The sequence below is a fragment of the Phoca vitulina genome, unplaced genomic scaffold (genome assembly GCF_004348235.1).
Source record: "Phoca vitulina isolate PV1807 unplaced genomic scaffold, GSC_HSeal_1.0 scaffold7, whole genome shotgun sequence".
NCBI classification, from domain to species: domain Eukaryota; kingdom Metazoa; phylum Chordata; class Mammalia; order Carnivora; family Phocidae; genus Phoca; species Phoca vitulina.
Genome location: NW_022589710.1, coordinates 36,913,391 through 36,937,961, shown reverse-complemented (window position 1 = coordinate 36,937,961; position 24,571 = coordinate 36,913,391). Strand labels below are relative to the sequence as shown.

Sequence of the window (24,571 nt, the reverse complement as noted above, 5' to 3'; positions counted from 1 at the left end):
TCTACTTAATTCCTGAGATGGAAATCAAAGTGGCCAAATACCCCATTCCTGGACAAGTTTGGATAAGCAGGTTCACGCCGGGCCGGAGTGACGGCATCGGGCAGTCCCCCACTGGAGTTCCGGGAGGCTCTCCCGGCGAACAGTCACCAGCTGGTGAGTGTCCTTGTCGCTCCGTCAGGGTCCGGGCGGGGCCGGGAGCCGGGCAGGGCCAGGAGCCGGGCAGCTCCCGGGCTAGTGCCTGATGCTCAGGCCCCCGGCTCCCCGTGCCTCCTGGGTTGGCTCCGGGTGACACTGCCCCGGTCTCCTGAGGCAGAACAGGAGGACAGAGATAGCACCAAGTGCCATGGTGAGGCGTACGGGTATAAGTGCGAGAGCCCTTCAACTGTGCCTGGCACTTGGTAAGTACTCAGATGTTAGCCAGCCCTAGGTCTGTCTGCTGTTGTGGACCCTGGGCTGTGTGACCATTTCTGTTTGAGTTTTGTTGAAACACGGAGGGAATAAAACCCATCCTTCAGTGCATTTCATTTTAATCGTTAAAAGGAAGTAAATCCATGTTGAATACCAGAGGGTGGTAGCAAATAGGCTTTCCTTGATTTCTGTTGGAACTCAAGCAAGACCACAAATCTTAATACCTTTTGAAAAACTCTGGACATGGAAACGAAATACAGCCTTGCTAGCTGGATCGGAGCCATGACCCATTACCATACTGGTTCCTTCGCCCTATTCTCCATCCTGGTTTTACTTCGGATTTCTGCATCGCCTGGCGGCCCGTGCTGAGCCATGCACAGGGATCCTGCAAGCCCATCTTGTGGCTGCTCGCTCTTTCCTGCCCGGGCTTGCTTCCGATAGTGGCTGAGTCCTTGTTGTTCAGCCTTCCCTCTCGGGGGCCCCTGGAGCTGAGCTGCCTGGAGAGGTGAGGTGGGGACAGACTAGCCTGTTGTCTCCATGTGGACTAGACCCCAGGGCCCACACACTCTAGCTCACGCTGACCGACATGTGTGTACCTTGTGCACGCACACACACCCAGCGGGATGGGCGTGTCTAGAAGAGAGCCCAACGGGTGGCCCTGGACAGTTCCCAACCAGCTGGGCAGGCCTGTTCTGACTGGCAGGCCCCATTTAGGATTGTTTTCCTCCGATGTCCATGGCAGAAGTGGGGCCCTTGTATACCGATAGACTTCTCCGGGCAAAACTGTCCAGCACAGTCTCTGTTAATTTTTCCCAGTAAATTGAAGGCCAGAGGGGGCAGCGGGGAAGAAAAATCAAGGATCCAATGTTAAGAAATCTGTGCCAGAACCTTCCACTCCAGTGCTGAACGTGAGGAGGGTCTGAGTGTCCTGCCAAGAGAAACAGAAACCTGACAGCTACCATAGCAGGCCAGCTGAGAAGGGTACATACCCCATAAGCTGGCTCCTGCCAGGGCCCAGTGAGCCACGCAGGGTCTGGGCCAAGAAATAACCCAGTGGGCGTGCGGAGCCGCCCCCCACCGCCTCAGTCACCCCCAGCCGGAGGAGCCGACAGTGCGGCTCCCACGCACATGCTTGAGAGCTTCCTTGTTTCCTATCTCCCGTGCCATCGACGACTCACAGGTGGCAGGGGCGGGTCTGGGGCTAAAGGACAGTGGCCGATGGCTTTGGGCCAAAGGCCACAGCAAGGCCAGCCAGCCAAGAGAAGGAATGTCACGTCCACAGCAAACAGCCACCACAAGGCCAGTGGGAGACTTCAGGGAGAGGAACTCTGGTTCAAACAGCTCGGCCAGGTTTCCCACCCAGGAGATGAGTCCGGGGCTGGCCACTCCGCGCAGAGCTGCTGGGAGCGCTTCGGCAGGCATTTCCGGCTGGAAGCTCCCCCGAGGCCAGGGCCTGGTCTCCGTGCTCGCTGCTTCCTCGCTATCACAGAGCCTGGCCTACCACGGGGTACCCCCGCACCCCCGGGCCCGGCCCCCCCCGGGGGGCCCCCCCCCCCCCCCCCACACACACAGGTGCACATGCCAAGCGACTCCAGCCTCTGGCGCACGAGCGTTTCTGTGCGCTTGCCGGCCCGTTCTGGGGTTGCCTCTAGGAGGGTTCGGCCCCAGGTCTGTGAGCAGCACGGATCTTGAGCCGAGCGCTATGGCAGGCGCTGGGGAGATTCCGGGCAGCTGAGGAAGCGCGGAGGAGGCAGAGACCAGACTCGAGCACATGGCCCAGAGGTGCACGTCTGCACTCCAGAAGCCGAAGGAGATCTGAAGCCTGGCCCTCCAGACGGACTTGGCATGCGGAGGGGCAAGGAACAGGGCCAGGCCCTCGCTTCCCAAGCTCTGGTGTGCTCGCCTTCCTCCCTCCCCACAAGCGCCCAGTGGAGGCTTTGGGTGAAGGGAAGGTGGGCCAGAGCCTCTGCTGCCCATTCCACCAGAGTCACTGGCTGCCTTGGTATCCAAGCCCAGGCAGCCACTGCTCCCGAGAGAGGGGGGGGGACTGGATGAGCCCTCCTGGGAGCGCAGCATAGCTCTCCTGGGTATTGTCATCCCCCTCCAGAGTTGCCCCTTGCCGGACCCTCACCGCTCTCCTGCCAGGCGCTGGTCAGCCTGCCTGGGGGACAGAGCCCCATGCAGTCCCAGGGTCCCCTGGCCCTGCCCTCGATAAGGCTGTGACATTTAGCCTTCTCTGACTTGGGAGCCGACGTCCTCAGCTCCTGTCACCACCTTTGTCCCATCTGCCCAGGCCATCACAGGTACGGCAGAGGACAACATGAAGTCTCACATCCAAGATCACTGGCACGCAGTACTTTTTATTCTGGAAAGAACTGAATGTTATCAATGATTGAGAGAGTAATGTACTGAACCCTAATGTACCCATTCTCCAGTGTCAACAATTGTCAACATGCCATACTTCTTGAAAGAAAAGGGATGACAAAATGCATGATTATTACTTTTTTATTATTATTTTCTAAGTAAGGAAGTGTGGAGATGTCAAAGGGACACAGGAACCAACTGGAAGAGTTAATGGCCAAAGCCAGAACAATCTGAGCAACATAGTATGGAACATAACTCAAAGTATAAAATCAATACTCGTGAGTCCATACCGATATAAACACGATTGAATAAATAAATGGAGAAAAGACAAACCTCCCACAGAAAAATTCCAAATAATTTATGTAGATACCCACCTTTAAGGATGTGGGACATAACTCTCCATTCCCGCCATATGAATCGTGCACAAGGACTTCCTACTAAGGGGGACAGACCGTCTGGAAAGGGGAAGAAAGAGGAATCTCACAGTGGGGTAACCAAACACACTGTTCAGCCAGGTGACCAAGGTTAACGGCCCCAGGGATAAGCCATGTGGACACACGGCCCCTTGAGAGGATGTGAAGAGAGGGTGCTTGGCCTCTGGGGCCTGCCTTCCAAAACCCACAGCCCCAGTCTAATGGTTTTCACACAAATCCAATTGACGGACCCTACAAAATATCTGACCGGTACTCCTCAAAACTGTCAAGGTCACTCAAAACAAGGAAAGTCTAAGAGAAACTGTCACAGCCAAGAGCAGCCTAAGGAGAGACTTGATGACTAAATGTAATGAGGTATCCTGGATGGGATCCTGGAACAGAAAAGGGTCATTAGGTAAAAACTAAGTTATTTAACTGAACTATGGCCTTTAGTTAGTAGTAATGTGTCGATATCGGTTCATTCGTTGTGACAAAGGTTCCATCCCAGTGTAAGATGCTTACACTAGGGAAACTGGCTTAAGGGGCCTATGGGAACTCTGTCTACGATCCTTGCAATTTTTCAGTCAATCCAAAACTGTCCTAAAATAAAAAGGTTGTTTTTTAAAATGTGTTCCTATTGTTGTTATTTTGCAGGAGTCGTGTTTATGCAGGAGGGGCAGGGGGCAGGGAAAGTTTTCCAGTAAGCTGGGCTGGCACCGCCTGCCTGGTTGTTCTTGGATGTGCTCAAGAAGTGGGAGGGAGGCATCCGGCACCTGGCCCCGTTCTCTGAGCCTCCTGCACCAGCTGGTGGAAAGCAGAGGCGAGGTTATTGCCGGGAAGTGAAGAGGATGTCCAGGAACCAGCTAGGCAGGCCAGGCCAGGCTGCGGAGGGCGGGCTGTTTTCGGGGCCGTGAGCTGCTCCCAGAAAGACTGACTCACCACGACCTTGCTTGGGAGTCACGCGGTGTCACACTCCGCACTTGGGGTGGCACCCATTTGGGGCGGGGAGCGTCGCTCTACGCTGAGGACTTGGCAGAGTGGGAGGTGGCTTAGAGGGGTGAGGTGAGCCTGCACCTGCTGTTGGCTGTCACCGTCCTTGTCCTGGTAAAAGATGGGGACAAGCATTTGCGGTCTCAGCCATCCAGCCCTGGAGGTAACCCATGCATGTTTAGCTCCTGCCCCCATTCGTGAGACCACCCATCTCACCTTCCTTTAGACACCTGGAGGCATGGGAACACATGGGCTTGGAGGCAGCGGATCTGGGGTCAGGTTCAGACTCCACCACTCAAGAGCTCGGAAACATGGATGATTCACTGAAGCTCTCTGCCCTGTTTCTACAGCTGTAAGACGCAGATAATACACCTGCCTCACCCGCCTCATGAGGCTGAGTCAAGGATCAAATGAGACAAGGCAGTAGGTCAGAAGGAACACTCTTAGCGGTTATTCTTTGGGTGGATGTGGCAAGAGGGGGGTCAGTGTCCTTCAGGCAGCAGGTAAGGACTTTGATAGCCAAGGGGCTAATATGGGATCAGGTTTTGTAGGTATTAGGATGCTTTTGGTTGCAAGTAATAGTAAATCCAACTCAGGTTGGCTCACATAGCTGAAAAATCCAGAGACCAGGCAAGCTGCAGGAGTGGTATGATCAGGGTTCTGGCCATGTTTCTCAGTGAGTCGGGGAGTCTGTGTGTACTGCTTCCAAGACTGGCTTCCTTCTAGGTAGGAAAATGGTTGTAGGAGCCCCAGGCCACACATTCCACCATCCCTCACGGGAGAGAGGTGCTTTTCCTCCATCATATAATGTCCAGGGCTTCTCTCTTTGGTCTGTTTTAGGCCACGTGCTTGGCCCCACATCCATCGGTGGGGCTGGGCCAAGCCATTTGACTGGCTTCGGCTTGGGTTATTGCCAAACCTGAACAAATTACTGAAGCAAAGATGGATGGATTAAGATGATTGGCTTAGGCCAATCAGGGCCTGGACCTGGAAAAAGGAAGGGGATCAAATCCACACAAGCCTATTGGCTGCCACAGTTGGGGAGGGGAGGAATGGATGCCAACAATGTCCACCACAGGTTTCCATCTCAGTAAAATCCACGGTTGTAGAGAGCAATGGTGATTTGTCTCGCTAGCATCCGTGTCCTCCCTTAGGCTACAACCCTAATCTGCATTTGCGGCTTCATTCCTTCCCCATTCTTAGACTGTGTGTTTCTGATGGAACCCCATTGCCCACTCATGGGAGAAGCATGTAATCCAGACTTAGGTCAATGGGTGCACTCTCATCTCCTGGCCACTGGGCTGCTTCTCGGAAAGGTCCTTGGCCTCATCAAAGCCAATGACACATAGTGACTCTTGCCAGCAAGGAAGACCCGGACAGTGCCAGTTGCTCGTCTGCTGGACTTCACCGAGAGGCTGTAAGGTCTGGAGCTATTGCTGCTGACATTTTACACTCACGTGGAGAGAGCCTGAGGTTGGAGCTGATACAGAAAGATGGAGAAACCTACCGAAGCCGTGCAGCCAAGCTAATTCCTGGATGTCTGTCTGTGAGTCAACACGTTTCCTCTTTGCGTGAAGCAAGTTGTAGCCATGTCTTAAATCACACAGTTCTCCTTCCTGTTCAAAGGCAGTGAATGCCCTGAACTGCTCGTGTGGGTGGCTGGAATATTTGATACAAACTTTACCAAGCCCATTTGTCATTTGAGACTAGTATTACATGGAAAGCATCTCAGCCATGAAAGATGTGGAAGAATGCTGAATGAATGCGGATGGGATGTAGTCTAGATCAGGGGTAGGCGAACTACAGCCCACTGGGCCAAATCTAGCCCACCACCTGTTTTCATAAAGTTTTATTGGAACACAGCCACACTTGGTCTATGGCTGTTTGTACTACAATGGCAGACTGAAGTTGAGTAGTGGTTTGCAAAGCTTAAAATATTTAGTATTTGGCCCTTTACAGAAAAAATTTGCTTCCCCCTGGTGTAGATGGTAGACTAATAAAATAGCAAATACTTCCCCTCAGCTGAATACCTGTGTCCCCAAATGGAAGCAACAGTGAGTAGTGCTCCATGATAGACCTCTGTATTGTTTACCTCAGGTCTGATTATCAGCATTAGGAAAGCAAACTTTCATCGAACTGAACTTAGCCCAGAGAATGAGAGACATCCCACATCTTTGTTAATATTTGGTCTCTGCAGCATTTGTATTTTAGTAGTCCTGACCACAGAGAGCCTAGGATAGCCCGCAGACATAAAGAGCATTTACTTCCCTGTCCCAGACCATGACCCTTCCCTCGGAGTTGGGATGCTGAAGCTACTGGAGAGTTCCTGCAGGTAGCCCAACTTATATGGGGCTCAAGGTGGGTCTGAAATGGATCCAAGGGGGAAGCCGGGGCCCATGTGGATATAGAGATCTGTGGTAGTTTTGTATTTATTGATGGGGAAATATTTGGGGTAACCCACCTTAAATGCTACATAAGTGCCTTCTACTTAAGGACCCACATGATAAATCTGAGAATTCATCTCTACCACTCACTTGAATGCTGTAAAATCAGGAAATCCCCCAGACCCAACTGGGAGCAGGAAGGGAGTCTCATGATTATGCCAGCGTAAAGCCCTGAGATAAGCATGCCAGCAAAGGACCCTCTCTCCTCTACCGAGAGACACTTCACCTACCCCTGGGGCCGGCGCAAACCCTGCGGCCAGGGTGTAATAAAGCCAGCTCATACCAGGGCGATCCCTTCTGTCTCTTAACCACACCCATTACCGCAACCCATGCCCTACCACCGTGCGAAGCTCCCGGTGTGCGAGGGCTTGACCTTTAGTTACAGTGACAGCAGGGATGCATCTGACCATGCTGCTCTGTGGCCCAAGCTTTGTTGTCAGGACACTGGGAGCACAGGGGCAGGGATTATATTCCAAGAGGAGGACACCCTCTTCTCATCCCTCGACGAAAGCCAGCTGCCTGCAGGATTCTGGCCTGTTCCTGTTCCGGTGACAGCCCCCTGCCTCTGGTCAGGACGACCGCCCCCACCTGTTGCTGAATGCTTGCCTTAGGACTCAGGAGCACAGTCCCTGCTCAGAGTCAGATGGAAGAGACAGACACACAGACGGACCATGAGACACGGTGTACAGAGTGCTGGGGAGTCAACCAAATTGCTCTGGGGAGCTGGGGAGAAACAGCTTCTCCTGCCGGTAGGCCCACTGTGGCCTTGGCTGGAGCGGGTGTCTGAAGGTGGGGCCCAAGCCAGAGCCCCGTGACCGCTAACGCACAGGGCCCGGAACCTTGCACGCAGGAGACTGGCGAGCCGGGAACAATCTTCAGTACCGCCAACCACTGGACATCCGGAGGGAATTTTCTCGGTACCAATCACAAATGAGAGCCATCATAGAAAATGTTATTCTTTTTTATTTCAAGGAGGTAATACATAGCCCCATCCGCCAAAGCAATAGGGAATTAGAGGCTGCGAAGGGCAGAGTTTTCGAGAAGAGCCTCTGCTGCACCTCCGCGCTCCGGTCGGCCCGCAGTCCGTGGCTGCGTACGTGAAGGCCGGGTCAGCCGCGCAGACAGGTGGCCCGACTCAAGCCCCCACCGACCAAAAAGGGTTCCCTGCGTGCAGCTGAGGCCCCGACAGGCTGAGCACTCTGGGCGGCCCCCAGCCCATCTAGCACTTGATTTTATTTCTGTGAGCCTAGAGTGGGCAGGACGTGAATAAATCCTGAGTCAAATTAAGGTGAAAGACTTAGTAGCGTTAATACTTGGGATGAGAGAAGACAACACTGCCTCTGAGGGGGCCGGGAGTCCGACGGGAGGTGGAAACACGCAGAGTGGCCACGGGCCGCCGGTGCTGCCTTGCGGACACGAGAGGGGTTTGTCATGGTACATGATGGGGTCGGGGAGGGGTGGGCACGGGGCTGCTTCCTCGGGCGCAGAACTGAACTGGAGGTTCATTTTCCACTCGTAACTGGCTTCCTGGGTCAAAGTCACCACACAGGTGGCTGAGGCCCTGGGGAGAGGTGTGGCTCGGTTCTCGGGTGCGGAGGCGGAGGAGCTCACAACCCAAGACCTTTCTCCCCCTCCCCCAGCTCCTTTCCCTTGCAAATGACCGCGGTGGGAGGTGACAGCCCTGGGCATCTCCTAGTGAAGTCCCACCATGATTTTTTCTGGAGAATTCATTTTGATGGGACCAAAGCCCCCCCTCCCCCTTGGCACAGAGCAGACTTATTTCCACCCGTGGGAGGGCACCTTCCTGGCGACTTGACGGTGGTGTGCAAGCGGGGGTCGCAGCAGTGACTCACAGACACCACTCATCTCAATACGACTGTCCGGGCCAGAGAGCTGGCGGCGAGGGGCTGCCTCTGCCCGGCATGCACTGTTCCCCAGCAACCCTGGCCGGGCCAGAGCCGGGGGCAGGTGCCGCGCGGGCTGACAGATTTTTGGTTTGCCAGAAGTGGAAAGAAGTTTTAAAAAAACCACGCCACTATGTTCTCCAAACCCAGAGCCATCAGTTTTGTTTTGTTTAACAAGAAAGGACAAAGGACCACAGCTCCACAGTGGCCAAGGCTTGTGCAGCACAGAGTGCAGTAGGTATCGAAACGTATACACCTTGGTCCGACCGGGGAGGTGGGTGAGCACAGAGCCACGGGCCCTTGTCTTCTAGGCGCTGGCGGTCTCTGCTAGTGCCTCATCCTCGTGCTCTTCAAAGCCTGGGACTGGCTTCTGCAGAAAGTGCATGGTGGCCTGGATCACCTTATCTGGTCCAATATTGTACACAGGGTGAGTGGGGTGCTGCAAAGAGAAGGGAAGATGCCAGTTAATCGCCCCAGTGGTCCTTGGGAATGTGCACAGCCTTGAAGCCGTTAAATTAAATGCACCTGTAAGAATTTAGCAAGAAGAAGGACTCATCAGAGACACCCAGGGAGATCCATCCCACAAAGCCCTGATGTCCACGGACAAGGAATTAGTAAAAACATTTAATAGTACATGGGACACAAAGGAATATTATGTAGCCACTTAAAAACATGCTTTCAACATATTTAATGATATGGGCAAATGCTTATAAGGTATTAAGTGAGGAAAATGGTATGCACAACGTTATCCCAAACTTTTTGAAAATGTGTTTATAGATGTGATTTATAGGCAAAAATTGGACATATACCCAAAGTGATAGGATTGTTTTAAATTCTCTTAATTATACTTTTATATATATTCCAATTATTAAAACAATCACCATGTATTTACATTTGTAATCAGGAAAAAGGACCACAACCCTATGATGCAGTAAAGGTATCAGGCCATGTTTAAATTCTTTTCTATTCCACTACATCACAGAAACCCAAAAGAAACTTTTGGTCTAAGAGCACAACTGGAGGCCAGTATTCACGACTCTTCCATTTGGGGAGAATGAAGAAGGGACAGAATTGCAGGAGAGGTTTTAAAACTTTTTTTTTTTTAACATTTTATTTATTTATTTTAGAGAGAGAGCACAAGCGAACAGGGAGGGACGGGGAGGGAGAGGGAAAGAATCCCAAGCGGACTCCACCTTGAGTGCAGACCCTGTCACGGGGCTCGATCTCATGACCCTGAGATCATGACCTGAGCCAAAATCAAGAGTCGGATGCTCAACTGACTGAGCCACCCAGGTGCCCCTAAGTTTTAAAACTTTTAAGAGAGAATACTATGAGCGACTTAATGCCAAAACATATAAAAGTACAGATAAACTAAGTAACTCTATAGAGCAATACAAGTTTTCCCAAAATTTACTCAAGTTCTTTAAAATGTACATGAATAAATTAAATCAATAATACTGTTGATTATTCTGCTCCCATCATTCCTACCCCAGGATACCAGGCCTAGACAGCTTCTCAAGCAAGTGCTATCAAACCTACAAGAAACAGATAATCTCTAACCTGTACAAATGTTCTCAAAGACTTAAAAAAAGAAAGGGGGGGGGGGGGGGGGCGGAGCGTGGCAGGGAGAGAAAATACCCATCTAATTTTATGAGGCTAAGATATTATCCTGAAATATAAACTGGAAAGAGCAATACAATAAAACAAAAATTTTAGATCAGTTTTTCTTATGAATATCATGCAAAAAATCCTAAATAAAAATAGCCAAAAAATATTAGCAAACTGAATCCAGCAATGTATTAAATAAACACACACACACTGTCCTATGACTAAGAAGGGCTGATCCTGGGAATGTAAGGTTAACATCAGAACATTTATTAACAAAATAACAGCATATTTGATTAAAGGAGAAAAATCAGGTGTAGAAAAAGCACTCAATAAAATTTAATATTAGATTATGATTGAAACAAACAAAACAACAACCTAGCAAACCAGGAAGAGAGGGCAAGTAACATCATTAACCAGATCAGAAGTATTTATCAAAACCCCCCTGGGGCACCTGGGTGGCTCAGTTGGTTAAAGTCAGCCTTCAGCTCAGGTCGAACCCCACATCAGGCTGCCTGCTCAGCGGGAAGCCTGCTTCTCCCTTTCCCTCTGCCCCTCCCTCTCCCTCTGCCCCTCCCTCTGCTTGTGCACTCTCTCTCTCTCTCTCAAATAAATAAATAAATAAAATCTTAAACAAACAAACAGTAAGGATCCTACGTGATGGTGAAATTATAGACGCCTTCCCATTACAACCAGAAGCAAGATAAGGAGCGCCCCCTATGACTGTCTCCAGTCAGTACTCTATGGAGGTCTTAGCCAATATCCCAAGGCAGGAAAAAGAAAGAAAACTCTTAAGAATCAGAAAGAAAGGGGTGCCTGAGTGGCTCAGTTGGTTGAGTGTCCAACTCTTGGTTTCGGCTTAGGTTGTGATCTCAGGATCATGAGATTGAGCCCCGGGGTCTGCTTGAGGATTTTCTCTCTTCCTCCCTTTCTGCCCTTCCCCCCACTTGTACTCTCTCTAAATAAATAAATACCTTTAAAAAAAAAAAGAATCAGAAAGAAAAAGGCAAAACTGTCCTCATTTTAAAATAACATCACATTCTAAATAGAAAATCCAAGAGATTCTACAAACTATTGCAACTATTAAGCAAGTTCAGCAAGGTGGCTGGATACAAAATTAAAATATAAATATCATTTCTGTACATTAGTAACAACCAGTTACAAAATATAATGGAAAAAATATTCCAATCACAACAGACACAAAAACTATAAATTTCCTAGGTACAAGTCTAACAAAAGATGTGATAGTCTTTTGTGGAGAAAATGGTAAAAGACCACTGAAGGACGTGTAAGATAATCTGAAAAATTGTGTTCACAAATGGAAAGCCTCAGAAGTCAGTTCTCTCCCATTAATCTTAAATCCAGTGCAAATTCCCATAAAAATTCCATTATAGCTTTTTGTGGAACTTGATAAGCTGATCCTAAAACCCACAGGAAAAGGCAAAAAGCAGAGACTAGCAGGGCAAATTTGAATAAAAAGAACAAGGTGGATGGGACTTGCCTACCTGCATTTAAGATTTGCTTAACATAGCGCAGACAGGGCGCCTGGGTGGCTCAGTTGGTTAAGCAACTGCCTTCAGCTCAGGTCGTGATCCTGGAGTCCCAGGATCGAGTCCCAGGATCGAGTCCCACCTTGGACGCCCCACTGAGTGGGGAGTCTGCTTCTCCCTCTGACCCTCTCCCCTCTCATGCTCTCTCTCACTCTCTCTCTCTCAAATAAATAAATAAAATCTTTAAAAAAAAAAAACATAGCACAGACAGGCGAACAGACCAAAGGCACAGAAGAGTCACCTCAGATATAGAAACTTGAGTACGTGACATACATGGGACACACATCAGAAGGAAAGTTGTAAACTTCCATTAGTGGTGGTGCTGGTGAACTGGGCATCCAAATGGAAAAAAGATAAAATTATATCCCCCCCTCACCACAGACAAAAATCAATTCCAGGAGAATTAAAAATCCAGATGGGAAGAGCAAAACTTTAAACTGTTGGGAAGAAAATATATGTATGACCTCAGGGTAAGAAAAGATTTCTTAAGTACCCCTCCACACCCTCAAAAACCAAAAAGGCAATAAAATTATTCACTATAAAATATAAATCTCCTATTCAACAACAACAACAAAAAACCCACGAAAAGTGAAAAGACAAGTCACGAACTGGAAGAGATTCACTACACACACACCACCGACACAGGATTACTATCAAGAACACACAGAGAACTCCAACAAATGTACAAGAAAAGGGCAAACAATTAAAATTACAAATCAGCAAGAAAGAAAGCAGATGGCAGCCAATTCACGGAAGCCGTAACACAAATGGTCAATGAGCTTCTGAAAAGATGCTCAAGCTTACTAGTCATCAGGGAAATGCAAAAATAAAACTGAGGTACCACTTCCCATGTATCGAATGGCAGAAAGGAAAGGTCGCACTACGGAGCAGCACCCTGAGTACTGTGTGAGTGTCAAATAACACAACCCCGGGGGGGACGGGTAGGCGCTGCCTAGTGAAGATCAAGTGTGTGTTTCTCTTTAACCCAGTGAGTCTCTCCTAGACAAACTAACACAAAGGACACTGCAAGTCTGTCTGCAACAGCACGAACCAAAACCACGTCGATGTTAACCGAGAAACTGGGGTACACTTACACATGGGAATGCCGTATAGTTGTTAAAATGGATAAACCAGAGCAACACGTGAACGCAGATAAACGTCAGAAGTACACGGTCAGCAAGAAAAGCAATGCACGGTATGCGGTGTGGCGGATCGTGCTCTAACAGGCACGAAAGCCTGCCCTGTGTTGTTGACGGACACACACACAGTGACAGCACAAAGACACCTGCAGCCATGGCGAGTGTCAGACTTAGGACAAGGTGATGCTGGGGACGGGGGAGCGAGACAAAGGGAGAAGGGTTGCGTGGGAGGCAAATATGGAAAAATGTTATGACTTGAAAAAGCTGAGTGGTGGTTCCTTCCATTTTCCCTATCAGTGAGGCTGAGCATGTTTTCATCCATCTACTGGCCATCTGTGTTCCTTCTATTGGAACTATGTCGTGGCAGTCTGCGCGGGCCCCATTATCTGTTGACTGCGGACAGTGCCGGATGGACTCGTGTCCCAGGCTCACGTCTGGGCTCAGGGGTGTTTCCTGCGGCCGGGCTGCTCTAGGGCTGGAGGCGGGCCGAACACGCTGCCCTCGCGTGGCTGCCAGTTTTGGGGGGCAGCAGCCAAAAACAAGTTAAACACACACATTTCCAAACTGCGCTGAGTGCTGGGGGGGCACACACAGGGCGCCGTGGCGGCGCATTTTGGGGGGGACCTCACTTACAGAAGCTCCTCTGGAGAGCCGCTACGCCAGCCGAGGGCTCCCACAGACATGCGGGGGTTCCAGAAACGTACTGCCTCTGAGTACGCTGCCTCGGATGAACTAATGGCAAGAGGTCTGGGTCCTGAGGCGGGGGGTAAAGGCACAGAACTTCCGTCACAGATGGATCCCCCCACCTGGAAGCCTGAGTTTGCCTTGAGGCGGTTCCCTCGTCAGTCACCAGCTCCTCCCGGAAGGCTGCAGAGGGGATGCGTGGACGGTCCTGGGGACCCTGTGGAGAAGGGGTGTCAAGCCCCCCATCCCGTCTTACCAGAGCATTTTCCGGCACACCCAGGACCACATCGTGCACCATGGCCCCACTGCCGAAGTGCTGGGCTATGGACAGGCCACTCAGGCAGTAGCAGGTGTGGTAGAAGTCCCGAGACCTGCGCGGACAAGGTGGCTCTGAGCAGGGGCTCCTCCGCTCCCCACAAAGCCCCGCAGGTGCAGCCTCCAACAAGAGATCCGGGCCCAGGATGCACCCCCACATCCCACTGCCACCCGGCGGCATTTCTCAAAGCCCCGTCCTTCCGTCCTGCCCCACAGCGGGAACTGGCATTGCGGAGTCGGCCCCTCCAGGGGCCCTCCAGCTGTCTTCTGGAAAGGGCTTTCCAGGGTGGTGCTGGTGCTAAATTAATATACTTCTCCAAAAGACTACCAAAATGCTTAGAAAACGGGTCAAATTCTTCCTGATCAACTGCTGGGGACCAGCCTTGAGCTGGGCCCTCCCCTGGATGTCGACAGGGGCAGGGTGTGCGCATGACCAATAGCGAGGGGCACAGGATTTATCTGATGTCCCTTTGCTTTGACTGTGGCGCCTAAAAATATTTGATCTACGTGGTAATAGCTGTGATTATAATTTCTGTTTACGATACTCAAGGGTTTTAAAATCCTGTATCCTATTCTATTTAGATCAGTTTAATTTAAAAAAAGAAAAAAAAAGGAGAAAAGAAAAGCTACAGCCCGGCAATCTGTACACCTACCTGGAGAGGGGAGTGCATGTAAGCTCAGGGGTGCCAGGATGGTACTGAAGGGGTGCCCCCACGGGGTGCTTCACCCTAGTACTAAGCAGCTGGATGGAAAGGGACCCCCCCCCACCCGCACACACCTCTGCAGAGCTCTGGGAGGCCTGAGCGGCACACCCTCTCTCCCTTCCCTGCCCCTCCCTCCCCCGAGAGAAGGCACTCACTTGCCAGGTTTGTCCAGAAGCCCCCCGGCGGGGCACTGGCAGCACATAAGGATGTACTCCTGCAGGGCCTGCTGATGAAACATCCAGTGGCTCATGCTGAGAGCAGGGTCGCCTGCAGGAAGGCAGAGGGTCAGGGCGGGCCCACGCCAGGGCAACAGCCAACACGGTATCAGTTACGTCTTTGTACTTTATTACCCACTGGGGACAGTTAAGGTTCCCTCTATTCTTCCTGGACTAATCTTGAAAATTACATTCTCAGGACACTTAACACCTTCACGCGAGTCCCATGATATGTCCCTCTCCTGACCTTCGACTCGAGTCAGAGCAGCGGTGCTGAGTGGGTGCCCATCCGAAACCACATCCCTGAAGGTGTGAGCAAGCTGGCTAGCTCCGCCTTCCAGATCGACCCTGTGACTACCCCTGATCAGTCCACAAGTCCCTCCTCCTCTTCTTTCTTTTTTTTTTTCTTTTAAGATTTTCTTTATGTGGGGGCGGGAGAGGGGCAGAGGGAGAGGGAAAAGTCCCAAGCAGACTCCGTGCTGAGCTTGGAGCCCGACACGGGGCTCAATCCCACAACCCTGAGATCACGACCTGAGCCAAAACCAAGAGTCGGACACTTAACCAACTGCGCCAGCCAGGCGCCCTATACTGCTCTGGGCTTCTTAAGACACTTCCTCTAGCACGTCTGACTCCAGTTGGCTAAGGGAACTCTCAACAGGGGTGATGTCTGTTCCTTCTCTTTTCTAAGCCTGAACTTAATCTATCTCCAAAGAGCGTCCTCCAACTTTTCTCTTGGCTCAAAAACTTTTCCTAAGAAGCATTACTAGTAACTGCCAGGATTCTTGCATCATCTAATATGGTAGCAGCAGAAACTGGCAATTCTGGTAATAATACTAAAGTAGGGACAAGCAACTGGGCTTCTACACTCCGAAGCTGAATCCGTACGGTCAGAGAATTCCGTGTGCTGTATAGTTATCAAGTGGGGAGGAGAGACAGACTGCCAACAGATGGATGTTTGCAGAAGCACTTAAATGGGAATTGGTTTTTAAAAACTACACACATGCATTCAGTCCTTGGTTAATTTTATACTTTGATCCCTGGGCTACTACAAAGATAGCAAACAATCTGTAAATAGCAATTAAAAGCTAATTTTTCTTTTTCCGGTCTTTTTTTGTTTCTATGCATTTTTCTATATAGTTATTATCATTTTGTATTTTGTGTTTTCCATTTAACACTACAGGCATACATTTTTCTCTGCTGTAATCAATCAATCCTTTGTGATTTCTTTTTTAAAGAAGCCTATTTAATAGGTACAGGGACTTTGGGGAGGTGATGAAAATTCTAAAATTGATTATGGTCATGGTTGCACAAATCTGTGACGACACTAAAAACCACTGAATTGTATATTTTAAATAAGTGAATTGTATGGTTATGTGAATTATATCTCAAGGAAGCTGTTATTTAAAAAAAAAAAAAGCAAATGTCTTAAACTGCATTAAACATCTGTACAAAATATACCTTTATTCTATATCTTAAAAGAAATAAAAGACTATTATTTTAAGGTAAGTGCTCACCTATCACTAAAATCGGAATCTGAAAAGAACCTGCTATGTTTACTATTAGATAGATTACAGAGTGGGTCAATGACGTGCTGTGTTACTGAAGTCTGCAAGCTCAAAGTTCACAAACCCGACAAGGAGCTTCCAGGGATCTTGGAATTCGCGCAGCACCACACATCATCACGGAGGAAGGTAGACGGCATTACAGGGTGCTGCTGACGGCCCTGGGATCAGCCTTCTAAATCCTTCATGCTTCTCCCTCACCTTACGAATCCCCATCATCATGTCATTTTGCATCGCAAAGATTCCCTTAGAAAAGTGTTCCCAAACAGTAACGGACAGGTACAGCGACATGCAGCTCAACTTCAGTGGACAAAAACAGGCCTGCAAGTATGCCTCCGAGCACATTCGGGCCTCTGGTAACCGCCAATCCAAACACACGCTCACAGGCCTGCTGCTTTCCTACAGCTCCACGGAAACCAAAGAACTCTCTCATTTAGTCAGCATTTTATAGTTTAAAAATCTTAATAATTTGTTCTTCTCTTCAACCACTGCGTTCTACACCCACACACCAGCGACCTGTGTGGAGGTGGCCGGTGAGGTCCGACTGGGTGTGCGCGCCGCCAGGGGTCGGCCCCTTCTTATCTCTTTAACTAGCAATAGGATCATCGCCTTTAAAAAAGTGTATTGGGTCGCTTACTGAGATAAAAGTAGGAATGCACATGGTTAAGAAAAAAGCAGAGTATGGTCCAGAAGGAAAAAAAAATTCAATACATAAGTCTCCCTCCCTTCAACTCCCATCCTTCTGCCAAAGGTGCCCATTGTTAAAGGGGTTTTGCTCGCTTCCAGGAAAAGCTGTGGGGCTCTCAGCCTGTGTGCACACAGACCACACTTTCTATACTTTATGTTGGGTTCCGGAGAGTTTTCCATAGTAGCCCATTGCATGTAACCATGGTATGGAGAAATCGTAATATATTTAACTATTAACTTTTTTTTTTTTTTTTAAGATTTTGTTTATTTGAGAGAGAGAGCATGAGCGGCGAGGAGGGGCAGAGGGAGAGGGAGAAGCACACTCCCCAGCTGAGCGGGGAGCCTGATGCGGGGCTCAATCCCAGGACCTGAGATCATGACCTGAGCCAAAGGCAGACGCTTAACCGCTTAACCTGTATTAACCTTTCCATGAGCAGTTCGGTTGTTCGCCATTAAACTCCACCTCAATACACATCCTTTGCTAATATCTCTGCAGGTAAATTCCTGACCGTGCACTAGCCTGGTTTAAGTAATTTAAACAAGTCTCCAAACTACCCTCCGAAAACCAATACAGCTGTTTACACCCACACTGACAGTACAAGAGTGCCTGTTTTCCCACACTCTTCCCAACGTTGGGCACCACGTTTCCTCAATTCTGGCAATCTGACAGTAAAAATGACCAGTGTCCCACTGATTTTATTTGCATGTCTTTCACTATCATCTTTTTGTTCCATTTATGCCATCTGCGGCGGTTACACCGGCATAGGTGGCGATCGGGTATCATAGAGCAGGTCACTGAGCCTCGCTGTCCTTCGTTTCCTCATCTGTAAAACAGGGGTGACAAGAGTACCTGTTTCATGACATTGTTCTGAGGCTCAAATGAGAAAATACGAGTGAAGGACTCCGCTGAGTCCCAGGCTGAGGCTGAGTGCCCGGGGGGAGGGGCAGTGGTAGCAGAAGTAACACCACCAGCAGTTCTTTCCCTGCCTGTCTGGTATCTCCCTGTTCAGATCCTCTGCCTGGGTTTCAGGGGGGTTGTTCAGCTATTTCTTAGTGATTTGTAGGAGTCTCTCAAATTAAAGAAATTAGCCCTTTGTCATTTGTCGCAAATAATTTTTCCCACCTTGCTACTTGTTTTGTTTATAGAATTTCTCTTCTTTTGTAAAATAACATTTGTTTTTCTTTATGCAAGAAATACAAATTAATTGTAGAAAATCAGAAGATACAAATAACAAAGAAAGAAAACAAATATCACCTGTCATTTCACAACCCAGATACCTTCTAGTAATTTTTTGGAGTCAACTCTTCACTAAAAATGGAATTATAGGGGCACCTGGCTGGCTCAGTCAGCTAAGCATCAGACTCTTGATTTCGGCTCAGGTCAACCATTTCAGGGTCGTGAGATCGAGCACCATCGGGCTCCTCACTGGGCGTGGAACCTGCTTAAGATTCTCTCTCTCCTTCTCCCTCTGCCCTGCCCCCACTGCTTGCACTCTCTCTCTCTTAAAAAAAATGGAATTATATACATACTGCTTTGAAACCTTTGATCATAGTATATTATGAGTATCTTTCTACACATCATCTCCTTTTGACTCCCAATGTCAGTATTATGCCCACTGCTTAAGACATTTCCCTTTTTCCTTTATCACTGTTGCTGAGAAGTGGGTGAGCTTCAAGCCCAACCCAGGGCTTCTCCCAAGCAGTGAAAAAAGCTGCAAGGCCCAAGATTCACTGGCAACCTTTTCCACAGGCAAAGCTTTGCATGCGATTAGGCCTCCAGAGCGTGTGCTACAATAAACAAAATGTCAGCCCCCCATCGTCCCACCCCCCCAGCCCCCCCAGGAAGACACTGGCAGGTGCCGCTCCTGTAACAGCTCTCTCCGGGATGCTCCTGGCAACAGCACTAGGACTGCATCGCATCCCCCCAGGGGCAGGTTTGTGAAAGGCTGACCGTTTTACCAGGGGCTTCACCTCACCAGTTCCAGATAAAGAAATCACTAAAACCCCAAGCTATTTTTGCTTTGAAACATTGGACTCTTGGGGAGTTCTTGACTTCTCTATTACAGTGGTCAAGCCAGAGACAGTGCAGGCTCAAGAGTCAGGGGAATGATATATCTTAACGCCCTGAGATCGAAAGCCCTGGAGCCCCAGGCAAGGAATCTCAGGACAGACTACGACTGGGAGAATGGGAAGATAGGGCAGAGGTTCTGTTTACCTCAAGTCCGTATCCAAAGTGGCCACAACTCAAATGAAATGAAGAAACTAAAGAAAAGGGGCTCAGAAAGAACAGCCAAAGAAGAAAAAAAGGCATGGGGGGATGGCAAGGCAGTAGGGAGGAATCTCATCTTCCACATTTGAGCAAGTAATTACCCAACTACTAAGTCCAAAGAAAACCTTCCCTCTGGGCCAAGGGATCTCACTCCAAGAACAGATCAGGACCCACTGGGGCAGCCATGACTTCCCCTCTCCCACTGGTTTCCTCAGGGACACCCTGCTCTCACATAAAATAAATAAGGATGATTTGGGAGTCCATAGGCAACCTGAGATTTCAAGAGATAACAAAGGAAGGCTCCCAGAAGTCTTGCTTGCTCTCTAAGTGCTTTGGTTTGGAATTCCCATTTGAGACTCCACAGAAATGAACACAGGTCTCACCACTCCAGGCGTAGGTGGGAACAAACTTGCATTTAGGACTCTCCAATGAACTTAAGATATTTCTAATGGCGGCAACTACATTTCTAATGGCAGCAACTACATTTCTAATGGCGGCATTTCTAATGGTGGCATTTCTAATGGCGGCAACTACAAAGCCCGTCAGACATGGTGGATCTTTTCCGCACGGGTTCTGTTTCTCTGCCCCTTTCTGAAAGTGCCTGTGTGGTCACTGTTGTGACCGTGACGTGCAGAGCGTGGGTTCTCAGTTCTGATATGACTGGTACAGAACTCTGCACTGGAAACTGGCTTCACACCCAGCTGAGGTGACAGTCACCCCGGGGCCCAGGACACACACCCACCCCCTGCCGGCCTTGAAGCAGCACCCGTAACGCAACTGAAACACTGGAGTTAAATCCTGGTCTGCACATGCATGCCCAAGGCAGGAGGTTCCACACCGGGCACTCGAAATCCAGGACAGACAGAGCTCATTTCCGCCCCCCTAAAAAAGCACTCTGGCTTCCTGACTTGGTGAGCAGCTGCAGGACATCGCCAGGCCCCCGCCAGCCCCTCTCCCCCACCCCCCCGGGCTCACCTTGAGCATGCAGTGCGCGGTGCAGCAAGGGCAGGAGCCCCGCCTGCCAGAAGGAGTAGCAGCCGTCCACCAGCTTGTTGCAGCGGCCCTGAAAGCCACCTTCGAAGCGCATCTGCCGGCTGGTCACCCATTGCTGAGAATGACAGACAAGGGAGAGGCAGTTGTAGGCGAAGGTCCCATCCCCTGGCTTCTTGTCACTGGCAGTCCCAGTGCGTGGGCTGTTCTTCCTGCCCCTCACTGCCGCAGACGCAGTGTGGAGCACTTCAGCTGGACCCCTTCAGGGCAACCGGTACGCATCTCGGCTCCGTGCCTAACAGACAACGGACCACCTCTTCCCAGGTTCCAGATGGGTTCTGGTGCTGACAGGATGAAGAGGCCGGGCTGGCCTGCAAGGAGACCTGCAAGTGTCTCCCCGTAAACAAGGCTTAACTAGGAAATGTAAGGCAAGACCACCAGGGGCTCGTTTCTAACCACTTTCCCTGCTCAGGGAAGTTTATTAAAAGCAGGTAAGTGGAATTTTGTGCTACGTCTCGTCAGATGATCTCAAACCGTTCCTGACTTTGACTTGGCACCTGAAGAAATCCATCCAAGGTTTCTTAGCAAGTCACTTGCAGGACTGGAAGCAGAAGCCGTTATCCTAACCACCAATGACGGCTCTGTCCGGTCTAGACCCTCTGCTTCTCCAGGGGAACCTGGCTGCCTAACAGAAGAAAATCTTTCACTCTGACCCTGGAAAATGGCTCCTGATGTCACTTAGCAGTCACCCATGATGCTGCCCTTCCCGCTTATCTCCAAGTCTCCTAAACATGTGCTGCTACCAAGATCAAGATAGCCGTGGGTTTGGCCTCCAGGAATGAGCAGAACCAACTGGCTGAGCAGATAATAACATCTCCATTTCCCTCCCAGGCAGTTCCAGCCACCAGCCACGGACTTTCAGAACTGAACGGTGCGGAATAGGGCATCTCCTCGTCCCTAGGTTCTTGCTAGACTGAGTTCCTGAAAGGAGCCACCAAGGACCCTTTTTGGAGTGGGGGGGGGGGGGGGGCGTCCAGCCTGCTTTTAGTTAGCAGTTGTGGAGTTTAGATTATATCCCTGTTCAAGGCAACACTCACCCATAAGAGTCAAGTCCCAAATTCTCAGAAGAAAGACATAAAAACTAGACTGCAGGTGCAGGCACTAATACGTCCCCGGTGAGGTTTCAATGAGCCAGTGCTTTAGGGATGACGCCATTTAATGAAAGTAGGTGAAGCATCACTCAAGGAAAGAGAAAACAGGTACTACAGTGAGGAGACCATTCGTCATTTTTACTTACCCTACAGACTAAGGGTTGGTTTTTTTTTCCCCCAGACTAATGGTTTTTAAGTCAGACTAAATAATTTTTTCCAATGCCTAAGCCCATGGGTTTATTCTGTTTCCCTTGGCTATATGAACTCATAAAATCCTTCAGGCATGGGTCCTAGGTCTCCCAGGTAAACGGAGGGGAGAGAGTGGTTTGGGTGAGAAGGACACTGGCATTTAGTGAGTACCTACTATATGCCAGGCTGGTTTATAGATTTTTTTCTCCTTTAACCCTCAGAGTCCGGACTGCTAACCTCTCCTTTAAGCTTCAAAAAACTGTTATCTCTGCCTTATAGAGGAGAAAAAAATTGAAGCTAAAACAGACAAATTTCCTAAGGTCACATGGTTAGGACGTGGTAGAGACAGGGCTCCAATCTAGAATACTGCCATTGTAACTGAGGCTTCTGCTAATTATATTCCTATTTCTACCTGGGAAATGGGACTTTCATATTTCATGCCTTATTGGTGATCAGACTTTTAAATGTCTAACAAACTCTAAGTCCAGTGCACAAAGTTGGCTATTTCAGCATGAACCTTCAAGGAAAGTATACTATGGGAGGCTTCCTAGAGACGAGGACAAAATACTGCTGGCCGTGTATGTACAGAGTATACCAGAAACTTTCCTGCAAGCTCATGATGGGTCTCACGACAGTTCCTATGATGAGAGGCTGACATCTGAACTTAGGGAGAGGAGATGAATGTCAGTTGCAGCTGGTTTGCTTTGAGGTCATGGTTGGGAGTAAATGCTTCCCAGAAGATGGTGGCACTGGGTGTGTGTATGTTTGTACACTAGGCCTCTGATAATTTCAGTGCAGTCTAGTGACTCCCTGAAGCTGACTGCTTCCTGAATTCCTCTCAGTATTTGTCAGGAGCCCAGAGTCCAGACGCACATGCCAGGGCTACCTGCTCAATGCAGCCACGCTGCTCTGCCCAGCTCATTTAAATGTAGTTACTACATGTTCACATATTGCAGTCAGTAATAAAAGCTCGGCTTCAAAAGGCCTGAGAGCCCTTCTCATGACGTTTTCTCTTAGGAGATTCGTTCTAAGACACACAAATTTAAGAGACTGAAGCTACAGTCTTGAAGTATGAGGAAAGTACTCTGGCTCATGCCAGATGTGTGAGGGACTCAAGACAACTATGGAGTTGGCCTAACATACCACAGAAAGGTTAGAGCGGGAAGATGGAAAGGCAGGAAGAAAGGAGCCAAGACCAAGAGCAGACGTTCACCCCTCCCGCTTTCCTGGAACAGTGCTAAGTGCCCCAACAACTGCGATGAAAAGCTTCATTACAGGTCATTTAGTTCGTGGGCTCAGGGCAGGAACTCTAGGCCCTTCCCACAGCCGAACAGTCCCCAAGCCTGTGAGGCTGAGCAGTCACATCGCCGGGGCTGGGGCCCAAGAGAAAGAGGGGTCAACAGACACTTACCAATAAGCTCTTCAAGTTCAAGGAACGTTCCTTCTTGAGGATGACCAGTGCGGCCAGGCCACAGAAAGTATAGCCGCCGTGGGCTTCCATCCCCGGCACCCCACCAATTCCACCTTCCCAATTCTGACACCTAGGAGATCAAGAAGAGCAGGCTGAGTGGTCGGTGTCAACCAACGAGCGGCCGGCAGGAGTGGGGGGGGGGGGGCGCAAGTGCGGAACCGCCCTGGACGGCAAAGCACGAGTTTGCTCAGGTCACCACATGAACCGTCACAGCTAGGAATGGAAAGATGCCAGCTAATTAACTTTTGCAAATGCCTGTCCCTCCAAAAAGGCGGGGGGGGGGGGACTCAGAAATACTCTAGTTATGTAACATAGAATCTCAAATCTTTACTTTTAGGGAAAAAGTTATAAAATCATACATAGTATGACAACTGGTATTTAAATGCTGTATCTATTGCTGGTATTTTTCCTCTTTTCTGTATTTTCAGCAAGTTTCTATAATGAACATAAATACCTTTATTACTATCAAAATAAACTTTTTTATTTTATTTGTCAGAGATAGAGAGAGCATATGAGCAGGGGAAGTGGCAGTCAGAGGGAGAAGCAGACTCCTCGCTGAGCAAGGAGACTGATGCGGAACTCAATCCCAGGACCCTGGGATCAGGACCGGAGCCGAAGGCAGACACTTAACCGACTGAGCCACCCAGGCATCCCAAAATAAACTTATTTTTAAAATGATAACTTCCTATTATTCAAGTTATTAATTTATTATTATCATAATTGTTATTATTTGGGGTTACACTATATATTAATAGTGTTTCTCTAGTCATAAAAACATGCCTAATCTTTGGACCGGCCATAGAGGGTCATTTCTAGGAATTAATCCTACAAAATAAGCAAAAATGTATTCAAATAGCAGATTATAAGAATGTTTACCATTCCCATTTATAACAGTGAAATATTAGAAACAACTCTGGAGCTCAACAGTAAGGGACCGGTTATATAAATTATGGCATATTGTACAATAGAAAACCACTCATTTAAAACGATGCTATGAAGTATATTTAAAGATGTTCCAAATATATCACATGCAAAAAGTTACAAAGTGATAATGTACTGTATAATTTTTCTGGAATTCTAGAAAGATATACACCAACAGAGTGGTTGATGGTAGATTCCAAGCAGTTTGAATGTTCTTCTTTTTGCTTGCCTATAATAAATGTTTTATCTGTGAAATAAAGAAATTTTCTTAGTCTAGTTTCCTGTAACAGTGCAGGCCTTTACTTCCCGTGACCTCCATGTATGAACACGGGCTCGTACTCTGCAGGTGTGTCCGCATCCCAGTCCCAGCTGGAGAGCAGGTGCACGGGGGAGGAGCGCTTACTCCAAAACTTGGCAGAACTTCCGGACGGAAGTGAAAAGAAGCAGTAATCCTGCCCGTCTTCCAGGCACCTCTCCCTAGAGGCCTGGCATCTTGGGAATTCACAGGCCTTTTTCAGAGCAGTCCCCGGGCCCAGGGACATCACAGTGTAGAGTGCCAAGTCAAAAACGGGCTACTGTTCCCTGCACAGACTCCT

General features: G+C 49.1%; 1 protein-coding gene across 1 annotated transcript in view; it reads right to left on the bottom strand.

Moving 5' to 3' along the window:
• Positions 1-7,585: 7,585 nt before the first annotated feature.
• The window catches only part of FNTB (farnesyltransferase, CAAX box, beta), a 61,980-nt gene continuing 44,994 nt past the window's right edge, over positions 7,586-24,571 (bottom strand). Inside the window, exons 8-12 of the mRNA XM_032405306.1 lie at positions 22,995-23,124; positions 20,229-20,361; positions 14,676-14,787; positions 13,758-13,872; positions 7,586-8,962 (exon numbers count right to left, since the gene is read on the bottom strand). Of these exons, the coding sequence (XP_032261197.1) occupies positions 8,831-8,962; positions 13,758-13,872; positions 14,676-14,787; positions 20,229-20,361; positions 22,995-23,124 (622 nt within the window). The 3' untranslated portion in view covers positions 7,586-8,830. The remainder of the gene's footprint in view (positions 8,963-13,757; positions 13,873-14,675; positions 14,788-20,228; positions 20,362-22,994; positions 23,125-24,571) is intronic.